General features: G+C 48.6%; 1 protein-coding gene across 1 annotated transcript; it reads left to right on the top strand.

Annotated features, from left to right (window-relative positions):
- The first annotated feature begins 1103 nt into the window (after nucleotides 1-1103).
- DNAJC22 (DnaJ heat shock protein family (Hsp40) member C22) lies at nucleotides 1104-8270 on the top strand. The gene is made up of 2 exons (XM_048491227.1): nucleotides 1104-1925; nucleotides 7590-8270. Exons 1-2 carry the CDS (start codon nucleotides 1104-1106, stop codon nucleotides 7767-7769), a joined length of 1002 nt encoding a protein of 333 aa, XP_048347184.1. The 3' UTR covers nucleotides 7770-8270.
- The last annotated feature ends 3441 nt before the right edge of the window (nucleotides 8271-11711 follow it).

Below are 11711 nucleotides of genomic sequence, written 5' to 3'. Positions count from 1 at the left end.
CGATCAATCAATCAATCAATCAATCAATCAATCAATAATTGGTCTGCTCCGCAAGGGTTGATCTCAGCCTGGCTGGGCTTAGCCTATGGGAGTTGTGGGAGATTCTGGGGATAGCCAGCTTTGTGCCTAGGGAATTCCTTCTTCCAAGAGGAGTTTACTCTGAGGAGAAGAAGAAGAGTTTGGATTTATATCCCCCTCCCTTTCTCTCCTGTAGGAGACTCAAAGGGGCATACAATCTCCTTTCCCTCCCCCCTCCCCCCACAACAAACACCCTGGGAGCAGCAGTGGCATAGTATTTAAGAGCAGGTTTACTCTATTCCGGAGGATTCCCCGCTCTGCCACCTGAGCTGTGGAGGCTTATCTGGGGAATTCAAATTAGCCTGTGCACTCCCACACCCGCCACCTGAGTGACCTTGGGCTAGTCACACCTGAGTGACCTTGGGCTAGTCAGCTTTTCGGAGCTCTCTCAGCCCCACCTACCTCACTGGGTGTTTGTTGTGAGAGGGGAAGAGCAAGGAGATTGTAAGCCCCTTTGAGTCTCCTGCAGGAGAGAAAGGGGGGATATAAATCCAAACTCCTCCTCCCCCTCCTCCTGTGAGGTGGGTGGGGCTGAGAAAGCACCAAAAAGCTGTGACTAGCCCAAGGTCACCCAGCTGGTGTGTGTTGGAGTGCACAGGCTAATCTAGTTCCCCAGATAAGCCTCCACAGCTCAAGCGGCAGAGCGGGGAATCAAACCCGGTTCCTCCAGATTAGAGTGCGCCTGCTCTTAACCACTACGCCTCTGCTGAGGCACAGAACCTTCCCCAAGAGACAGCTGGCACTGGGATAATTGTACAGGCATCGGGAACTCCTGCTCGTTCATGTTAAGAAATGAAATGACAAGTGGTTGCTAGCAGCAAAGATGGACTTGAGAGGGTGGCACGCTGGCAGGAAGCATAGCCGCAAGTTTGGCATTGCGCCTCGAGTTCTGCGTGGATTGGGTGCGTGTTGTCTGTGTAACTGAGGTGTCCTTTGCTGTCTCCTCCTTTCAGGACTGTTGGCAGCTCCCTGAAGAGCCCTGCAGCAGGATATCTTGTGTGCCGTGAAGGAGTTTCTGCCAAATTATGGCCAAGCGCCTTCTGGTGGCTGTAGCTCTCTGGGCTCTGGGGGGCCCCGCTGGGCTCCACCATCTTTACCTGGGCCGGGATAACCATGCCCTCTTGTGGCTGCTGACGGTGGGGGGCTTTGGAGTCGGGTGGCTGTGGGAGCTGTGGCTGCTGCCTGGCTGGGTGGCACAGGCCAACGGTACCTCAGAAGTTCACAGAGATGAATGCCCACCTGTGAGCCCCGTCCGCTTCCTTGGCCAGGCCTTGGTGGGCATCTACTTTGGATTGGTGGCCCTCATCGGTCTCTCAACCCTTCCCGGTTTCTACTTATTGGCGCTGCCACTGGCTGTGGGCCTCGGAGTTCACTTGGTGTCTGAAGTGGGTGACCAATCCTCAGACCTTCAAGGGACTTTGACGGCTGCCTTCGTAACCGCGCCCATCTTCTACGGCCGTTCTGTGGCCGTCTTGCCCATCAGTCTTACAACCAGCGTGGTGGCCCAGCGGCATCGGCGTTACAAAGCCATCAGGGGAACCAGCGAGAAGCTTAGCGTCCGGGTGTACCGACTAGGCTTGGCCTACTTGGCTTTCTCGGCACCACTGGCCTACTGTGCCTTCAGTAACACAGCAGCCACAGCCAACTACGTAGCCAGTGCTATCGGAGCGGCTCTGGATTGGGTCAGTGTGTTCCCATCACTGAGCAGCACACTGGAATCAATTCTCCTCCTGCCCTACCATGTCTGGAAATCTCTGGGCTTTGGCAGTACCTACTTCCAAGAGTGGGAGAAAGTGTTTATGTTTTTACAGTCTTTCCAAAGCGAAAGGGAGCAGATGGCGTACAAGGTACAGGATACTTCTTTTACTAGTCATTTTACAACTCTTTGGGTGAACTGGGCAATAACGGGGTGGGAAACTGGAAAGTTTGGAGTGGGGAGTGTTGGAAGGAAAGGGGATGGAGAGCAACTTAGCTTCTCGGGCCAATTGCCCATTGCCGGCCTTCCCGGTCTTGCCCTGCTCTGGTGCGAAAAGTCACGCCAGACGTGCTCTCACTTTCCCCAGGGAAAGCGAGAAGCACGTGCAGGGCGAGAGGAAGCACGTCAGAATAAGAAATCTTGTCCCGATGTGCCTTCTCTCTCAGTGCACTGCAAAAAGGAAGCGTGTTGGGACAAGATTTCTTGCCCCCAATGCGCCTTCTCTCTTGGCGCGCCACAAACAAGAAGCATGTCGGGACAATCTTTGTTGCCCCAACGCACTTCCTGCCCCACCATGTGCCAGAGCGCTGGTAGGTAATCGACCTTTATCTACTTTTCAAGAGGGTTTGGATAATGGGAAGACAAACTTCATAGGTTTGGGCGGAGGGCAGCTAAATGTCTTGTTCTGAACATTATTAAGGATGCACCAAGCTAGGTATTTAGTAACTGGTTAGCCAGTAGTTTCTTGTCAGTGAAGAGGAGTATGTTTTTGTGGTGCTAACCCAAAAAATCCTGCTGAGAGGTCTTGAAAGAATGAGGATATATAGCAGTGATGGCGAACCTATGGCACGGGTGCCAGAGGTGGCACTCGGAGCCCTCTCTGTGGGCACGGCGCACACAGAGTACATCATGTGGGGGGTGGAAAATCACCCCCCCTACACACACACGCACACACATCTAGGTTGGCCTGGGCCACTGAGCACAATGTGCGCGCACCACAGTGAGCAGGGAGGACTCAGATGGCAGGCCTGGTACCTGTGCTCCAGGTGGCTGCTGCCTGAGGGGGGGGGGGGCACAGAAGAGGCAGAAATGCTAGAGAGGCACAGAGCGGTGCACGTGGGACTTGGCTGGAGGCTAGAGCAGGCTGGCCCCTGCTCGAGCGGGTGGGTTTGAGGAAGAGGGAGCCAATCGTGTTTTTGTTCTAAACTAAAACCTCAGCATTCAGGCTAAATTGCTGGGTTGGCACTTTGCGATAAATAAGTGGGTTTTGGGTTGCAATTTGGGCACTCAGTCTCAAAAAGGTTCGCCATCACTGATATATAGCAATAAAACGTATGGAAACTTTGGAGTATCTCAAGGTATATATTTCCCTCTTCAGGAAAATTCTGGGGGAGATGGAGCACTTGGAAGGAAAAATCCTTCCTTAGATCACCATATCTCTTCACAGTTCTCCCTAGTGTTGTTAGTTATTACTGTTCTCTGGCCACTGAGAAATCAGCGGCTCATTTAAGGTAATGTGTAGAGGACAATTGGTAGGTGTGGAAGAGGTTAAAAATCCTTTCTGCTAATTGCTGAGGGGAGGGTGGGTTTTAAGTCTAAAAAACTAAACTCATAATATTTTGCCCTGACCTGAATGGCTTAGGCTAGCAGCTAGCTCAATCTAGGAAGCTAAACAGGGTTCAGCCCTGGTTCGTACTAGGATGGGAGACCAGCAAGTAAAGCACGTTTTAGTGCTTTTTCAGTTTTTGGCCTGCAGGGGGTACATTGTTTGGGCTAGCAGCGCCAAACTTTCAGGGATTGTTTGGGGGACTCTCCTGATGATACCACCCAGGTTTTGTGAAGTTTGGTCCAGGAGGTCCAAAGCTATGGACTCCCAAAGGGGGTGCCCCATCCCCCATTGTTTTCAATGGGAGTTAATAGGAGATGGGGGCTACACTTTTGAGGGTCCATAACTTTGGACATCCTGAACCAAACTTCACCAAACCTGGGATGTACTATCAGGAGAGACTCCTAATGATACCCTGAAATTTTGGTGCTTCTAGCTTATCAATTGCACCCTGACAGCAGGCACCCCCCCCCCCAAATTTTCCCAGATTCTCCTTTTAAATCCACCCCCTTCGGCATGGATTTAAAGGGAGAATCTGAGGTCCTCAGTTTAGAAGAAGAAGAAGAGTTTGGATGGGGTGTGAGGTGGGTGGGGCTGAGGGAGCTCCGAGAAGCTGTGACTAACCCAAGGTCACCCAGCTGGCATGTGTGGGAGTGTACAGGCTAATCTGAATTCCCAAGATAAGCCTCCACAGCTCAAGTGGCAGAGCAGGGAATCAAACCCGGTTCCTCCAGATTAGAATGCACCTGCTCTTAACCACTATGCCACATTGAAAGTGATGCTGTTTCAGGGTGGGATCAGTGGTTGAGATCATACAATACAGCATTGCAAGAGTTCGGTATTTCTGTTAAAAATATTACAACTTTAAAAAAAATCATTTTTGGCAACCCCGGGGCTCCGCAGATCTGTAGTCAAATATTTCTGCCTGTATCTGACCCTATTTTCTGGATATCTTGATCCCTACAGGAGCCAGTTCAGACTAAAATATATGATACAAATGGAGGAGAGGGGAATTTCAGTCCCACCTCGCTAGCCTTCACACTGTATTTTTGCCTTTGGATTTCCTGTCCCAGCTCGCTTTTCCCCAACTTTTGCAGTTCCCAGGCCTTTCTCCTGACTCTTCTCTCATATCTTTTATTTTTGAAAATAACTAGTCAAGTCCTCTAAGACAGGGATGGAGAACCTTTTCAAGACCGAGTACCCAAATTGCAACTCAAAGCCCAGTTATTTATCGCAAAGAGTCAACGTGGCAATTTAACCTGAATAACCCCCTCGAGCAGGGGCCACCCTACTGTAGCCTCCAGCAAGTCCCACATGTGCCGCTCTGCGCCTCTCTAGCATCTCTGCTGCCTCTGCCCCCCCCCCCCCCCGCCCCGGGCAGCAGCCACCTGGAGCACAGGCACCAGGCCCGCCACCCGAGTCCTTCCTGCTCACTGAGGTGCACGCACATCAAGTCCAGTGGCCCAGGCCAACCTAGATACGTGTGTGTGTGTGTGGGGGGGTGTGATTCCCCCCACATGACAAACTCTGTGCGCGCATTCCCACAGAGAGGGCTCTAAGTGCCACCTCTGGCACCCGTGCCATAGGTTCGCCACCACTGCTCTAAGACCTTGTGCAAAGACCCTTTGGTTCTTTCCGCACAGGTGATATGTCCCAGGTTCACTGCTGTTGGGAAATGGATTTTCCTCCTGCTTCCCTCCAATACTAAAGAAGAGAAGAGGAGTTGTTTTTACACCCCACTTTTCTCTACTGTAAGGGATCTTAATAAAGGCTTACCATTCCTCCCCCCACACCAGAGGTGTTGCACTGGGCACGCGCCGGAGGGGGGGATCTTGGGGGGTGGAAAACCTTGCGAGCCCCAAGGTCTCATGGGCGGTGTAGCTCCCACCAGGCAGTTTTTAAGCCTGAAGGGAACAGGCTGCTTCTCCAGCCTGCACTATTTCACTACGGTCAGTGTGGGGTGTTAGGAAGGGCAGGGCAACGCACCGCGGAAGGAGGGCGGAAAACACAAAGTGGGCACTGGGCGCAATATGGCTCAGCTACGCCTCTGCCCCACACACATATGCAATAGACACCTTGTGAGATAGGTGGGGCTGAGAGTTCTGAGAGAATTGTGACTACTAGGCCAAAGTCACCCAGCAGGCTTCAAGGAGAGGAGTGGGGAGAGGCGTACATGGGTCACCCGTGTCCCCGGGCGCACGCCTTTCGGTCACATGACAAAACAGGGTGCGCCCCAGCTGCACGCCACAGAGCTCTGCCCCCCTGCAGGAAGGCAGGAGTGGAGCTTGGTGACAGGCGGCCGTGGTACCCACCTGGGCTTCCTGCCACCGCCGAGCCCTACCCCCCCTGGCCTCTGTGCAGGCTGGCTTTTGCCCTCCCCAGGCTTTGGGGATGGCAGGAGCTGGCCTGCAGAGAGCTAGGGGCGGGGCTTAATCTAGGCATTCACAAACTGATACACAGATTGTTATACTGGTATAACAATATAACATTCAAGTGCTGTAACTATATCCTCCAGAAGTGGGCTGGTACTCACAAAAACTTGTCACAATATATTTAGTATATATAACAGCCCAATTGTGTGTGCGTGCGTGCATGCGTGCGTGCATGCATGTGAATGGAATTTTGGAAGTGGTGTAGGCTTGCACCAACGGGGTGCCTGCCCCACCAGCATAATGGTCAAACCTGCAGGTGGGCAGGTGCCATGCAGCTCCACAACGCAAGAACCAGGAAGAGCCCGCTGCCCGTAGCTCTGTCAACGTGCGAGGCCACGCCAGCACAGCCGGGCCAGGCCAGGGGTGTTCCTGGGGGCGGAGTCAGCTTCCCTTGAGCTTTAAGTCTGGAAACCCATCCCGCCCCACCCACAAATTTACGCCACGAGAAAGTGTGGTGTTAAGCGATTTTGAGCAATGGGTTTTTTTGGGGTGGGGGGGGGGTGTTTGGCCTTTCTGCGCTGCCTGAAACCCCTTTGTAGGCAATGGCATAGAAGCAACATGATCACTGGCTGCCGCATGCTCTGGATCAGACAGCTAGTCTAAGAAACTTTGTTCATTGGTAAACTCAGACTAAATCATCCCAAAGAATCCAAGGGGAAAGAAAAAGCACTTATGCTCTTGACACATAAAACCCAATTACAAAAAAAAAGGAGAAAGTGAAAACCAGATGTCTTTGACAATATGGTCTTAAATCTGATTTTTTTTAAAAAAAAAATCCTTCATGTACTAGCATTTAAAGCATTATTTATTTATTCGTTCGTTCCTTCCTTCGTTCGTTCGTTCGTTCGTTCGTTTATTTATTTATTTATTTATTTATTTATTTATTAGGCTTTTATACCGCCCCATCCCCGAAGGGCTCCGGGCGGTTCACAACATATAGAAATAACAATATAGGATAGCTAAAACATTTAAAAGCAGCGATAAAAACCATAAAAACTAACTCTAATAATTATGCGATAAATCTCAATAAAAATGAAAATATGAGTGGCGTCCAGCATTCTATTTTTAAAGTTCCCTCCCCCATTCTTGTCTGTCACATGGTTAGTCGTTTTAAATGTGACCCGAAATGAGAGAATCTAATAACAGAGCAAACAGCTAGGGCCCAAAGGGCAAAACAGGCAAACTATCTGGTAAGCAAATTGTCATGTGTCACCAAACACAACTGTGCCAAGTTTTAGGCTTATTTTCTGGCATCTTCCGGCCACTGCCTCAACCATTATCTGAAATTTTAGAAGAGAGAACGCTGGTCAAAGTCTAGTAAGTTAAAGCAGATAAGACTAAAAATGATTGGAGGTTGGGGGGGGCGGGGGGGCTGGAACAATAGACTTTTACTGTCTGGAGCTTGGAATGGAGAGCACTCATGACCAGAAACAGTTGATAAGAAAAGTTTTGAAACCTTTGGAACCAGGAGAAGGAAATGAACTCTTGGGGTTTGCTGAATTGCCAGGGAAGGGAATAGAGAAATGACTGCTTCATAAAGCTCCAGTGAAGCTGTTGGTATCCATTGTGTGTCCTATCATTAGTTCTGCCCAGGATTCTTGGCTAACAGGTTTGGCAGTAAATCCTTGCAGCAGGGACAGCCAGAAAATGGTTCCCAGGGATTTTCTTTTCTCCCTCATAAAGGCACCACACAGTTAAGTCAAATTCTTGCAGATCTCTAAAAAACACATCTTCATTGCCTGTTTTCTTTTCCTTCCCTCTCTTCATCTCTTTCAAGACCTTAGGCCTCCACAGCGACGCCACGGTTGACGAAATCAACAAAAGCTACCGGGAGCTGGTGAAGCACTGGCATCCGGATCATAATCGGCACCGGGCAGTCGAGGCTGAGAGACATTTTCTTGAGCTGCAGGGTGCCTATGAGCTTCTCACACGGATGAGGAAATCGAAAGCGGTATGATCGGATGACTTGACTAGTGGACACAAAAAGATCCATGTGCATTCCCCTTTCTTGGCATATGCTTCTCACCGGAACGTGGGCCTCCCTAGGAAGACGAGGGGCTTCCTTGGAGGGATAATTTTTGCGTATGCCAAAGTGGTCCATAGTGTGGACAATACATATGTTGTAGTAATGGTCTTCTCTCCCACAAGGACGTTCACTGACGGTGCTTTGATAAGAACTTTGCAGTCAACAGACCCCCTACAAAATACAAAACACAAAATCCCGAATACAAAATACAAACCGAACATCAGATTAGCCCACTCAACTGAATAAAACGATAATATTCAACCCATAAATATCTGAGCATTAAAAACCATCAGTGTCCCAAAATCCCTGATTCTTTCTCCTTAACACCTCAGCTGAAGATTTTGCTTCCACCAAGTTGCTATGAGTAGAGGCATAGCTGGGTCAGAGTGCACACGGTGCGTGCTCTGTGTTTCTCGCCCCGCCCCCGCAGCGCCTTGCCCCCCCCCCCCGCCCCCTTAGTGCAGGCTGGAGAAGCAGCCTGTTCCCTTCAGGCTGAAAACAGCCTTGTGGGAAACTACACTTCCCATGAGACCCTGGGGCTTGCAAGTTCTTCTGGGAAGTGTCCTACCAGGCCATTTTCAGCCTGAAGGGAACAGGCCGCTTCTCCAGCCTGCACTGTTTGACGAAGGTAAGTGTGTGGGGGGAGGATGCCGGGGGTCGAGAAGGGATTTCAAATTCAAAGACCTTTATTAGGCATCAAGAGAAAATACAGATAAAACTGTGCAGTAATATGATCCTGAGTTTGACGGGGTAAAACAACTGCTCGTAGTTCATACAGTACAAACTTCAAGAAAATAAGTAAATAAAAGGAGAGCCAGAAACTTATTTTACAATATCGAGCAGGAACTTGGCATTTTCAACTGCCTGGGATCCTCATTGTTCAAGAGGCGGTTCAATTTGGAATATGGAGGGCACAAGTAAGTCGGTGTTGAAAAAAACAAGCTAGGTCTGAGATCTATGAATTTCGGGCAGACTAATAGAACATGCTCCAAAGATTCCTCAGAGGTTGAGCAATATGGACATGTACGCTTTTTCTGTGAGTATGCCATGTATCTCTCCGGGATTTGTTCTTGCTCTGGTGTTTGTTCTTGCTCTGGTGTTTGTTCTTGCTCTGGTGAATAACCACCTAGACTTAGGGTCGAGCAAGATATTTAGGTAAGCAGCTGTCCTGCAGTTCCCAGGCATGATTTCAAAGTGAAGGGGGGGGGGGGACAGGCTCCTTGCTTTGCTAACTAGGAGTTGATGTTCCTGGTTGAATAGCCGTTCCTTAATACAGTGGTGCAGATCACTGGGGGAAAGCATAAGGAGCTGGTCCCAAGAGAAACCCAGGGAGGAGATCTTAAGCTTGATGTGGGCCCACCAGGCAGATGACTGGAGTTCGGGTCATTTCCAAATACATCAAGAGAGGCAAAGTCAACCTTTATCGATCTTAAAGGGGCCTTTGACTCAGTTTCAAGAGAAGGGATCCCCCGCCCCCCAGGAACACGCCTGGTGCAACGCTCACCCCCCAGCCCCTGGTAGCTCTGCCTCTGGCTAGGAGGATGCTTATCCTCCAATAAAAATGTCATGATAAGGTGTACAGAATGTACACTTAACCTTGTCGATAATGGAAGAATTCACCTATGTCACTCACGTACATAGCGATGGCGAGTGAAAATAATGTGCGACAGAGTTTCAGGCTCCTGAAGGTTGCAAGTGCACATCTGGACTGGTACGGAACCCCAGCACATCTGCCTTGGAGGATTTTAGCCAGAATGATGCTCATCTGGCTTTGGTAAAAAGCTGGCGATAATGGGCAACAGTTCATTTCTGTAGATGATCAGTACAGCGAAAACACGTAGCATAATTGTTGATAAAGAAGGAAGGAGAGTGTATGACATGGGAGTGCATCCAAAGATGCCCAGATGAAATATCCCACAATCTATTGTCGAAGGCTTTCACGGCCAGAATCACTTGGGTGCTGTGTGGTTTCCGGGCTGTATGGCCATGTTCTAGCAGCATTCTCTCCTGATGTTTCGCCTGCATCTGTGGCTGGCATCTTTAGAGGATCCTCTGAAGATGCCAGCCACAGATGCGGTAACATCAGGAAAGAGAATCTTTCTTTAATGTTTCCATAGCCAGCTAACCTGCTCTAATCATTTACTGTCTTGAGTGTCACAGACAATTGGTACTCGGATTCATAAGATCTCTTGCTTTCCAGGCCTTCTGATTTGGAGGGATGTTTCTACATTCCTTATTCTTCATTTAGGCCCCTTCCGCACATGCAGAATAATGCACTTTCAATTCAACTTTGCAGCTGGATTTTATTGTGTGGAATAGCAAAATCCACTCGAGAAGGTTGCGAGGACAGAACTGAACCTGACTGAATAAAATAGGCACAAAATCTGGCTAGACTATTGAAATTGTCCAAAAAGTCCCCCAAATTTCCCTATAAATAGATTCAACACAGTGTTGTTGCACGTGAATTGTGCATATGGCATTCCCCCTGTGAGGTGGGCTGCATTGAATCTATCCAGCATGCTTTATTTTATTGCCCTTTTCAACTGGAAATTCGAACAAAGCACCTAAACCCTATTTTAGGATATAGGACAGGACTTTTTGATAAAGTTCTTCCTTCTCTGGAATAATTCCCATTTTTAAATTAGCAAGAAAGTAGCAAAGTTTTTGCAAGATGCTACAAAGCTGCACCAAGATAAGACGAGGAGATGAATCGTTTATTTGTTCTATCTGTCATTTGTAATTATGGCATTCCCTTAATGTTGTTTCTAGTTTGATTATAGTTATTTGGTATGTTTCATATGCCAATAAAGGTTTTCTGTCTGTCTGACTGTGCATATGTGATTTGCATGTTCAGCATGATGTTAACATTCTGTTACATAAGAACACTATGGGCTGACTTGGTGTTGAAATGCCTTTGACATCTCTGGATGTGTCTGAAAACATTAAGAGAGAAATGCAACTAGGAATTTCCTTCTGTATCTCTTACTCTATATTCCTATCCATCCCTGCCAAAAAAGGATGAAACAAAAGTTAGTGAATACATTACTGCCGTTTTGCTCCTTTTCTGCAAGACACAGTATTTTAATTTCCTTGGCATAGAATAACCACAATCTCCTCTGTCATGTCCAAAGTTTGGCACAAGACATGCCCCTCTTTTTACAGCCACCCGAATTTCTCCCCTGTGTTCTCCAGCCTGTCATACTAGTCTCCGTTTGGCCTTCTAAATTGTATCACAGTCTGTGCCTCAGGTTTTGAATTGTGGGGTAAAACAGAAGCAATTACATTTGATAGTTTGAAATGCCTGCAACGTCGCCTAAACCCAGTAGGTGTCGCTGTTGGATCATAGTTGGATTGGAATTTGAAAACCAGAGGGAGAGAAATGAATGGAAAGGCTGTTTTAATGGGTTTTTTTTTAATCCTCTGGGATAAAGGAAAGGTGGGGGGGGGGGGGCTGGGAGAAGCAACAGCATAGGCTGTGATCACAAATCTCAATACACCTTGAACTATGGGTTCCAATACGACAGTAAGTGAGACAGGGTACTGGAAATTAAGAGGAAGAGATCGGGTTGCCCATACGGTAAAGGTTTGATGTGGATTCACTGGGAGTTCAGATTCTTGATGTGAACTGCGGTTCACTATATGGCTTACTTCTTTTCAGTACTATGGGTCAGTCTCCAAAATATGAAGGAAAACAAACAGGCAAGGACATAGGTTGGGGGGGGGGGTTCTTGGATTCACCCCCCCCCCCATTACATGTCCAAAGTTCTGCCCCACCCCAGTTCGTGAGTTTTTTCTATTTTAAAGTGCAGGGGGCGCAGTTTTTAAGCTAGCAGCACCAAACTTTCAGGGTATCTTTAGGAGACCCTCCTGATG

This window comes from Sphaerodactylus townsendi, linkage group LG03 (genome assembly GCF_021028975.2).
Source record: "Sphaerodactylus townsendi isolate TG3544 linkage group LG03, MPM_Stown_v2.3, whole genome shotgun sequence".
NCBI classification, from domain to species: domain Eukaryota; kingdom Metazoa; phylum Chordata; class Lepidosauria; order Squamata; family Sphaerodactylidae; genus Sphaerodactylus; species Sphaerodactylus townsendi.
The sequence above is the reverse complement of the archived record's forward strand: the minus strand, read 5'-3'. Positions and strand labels throughout refer to the sequence as shown.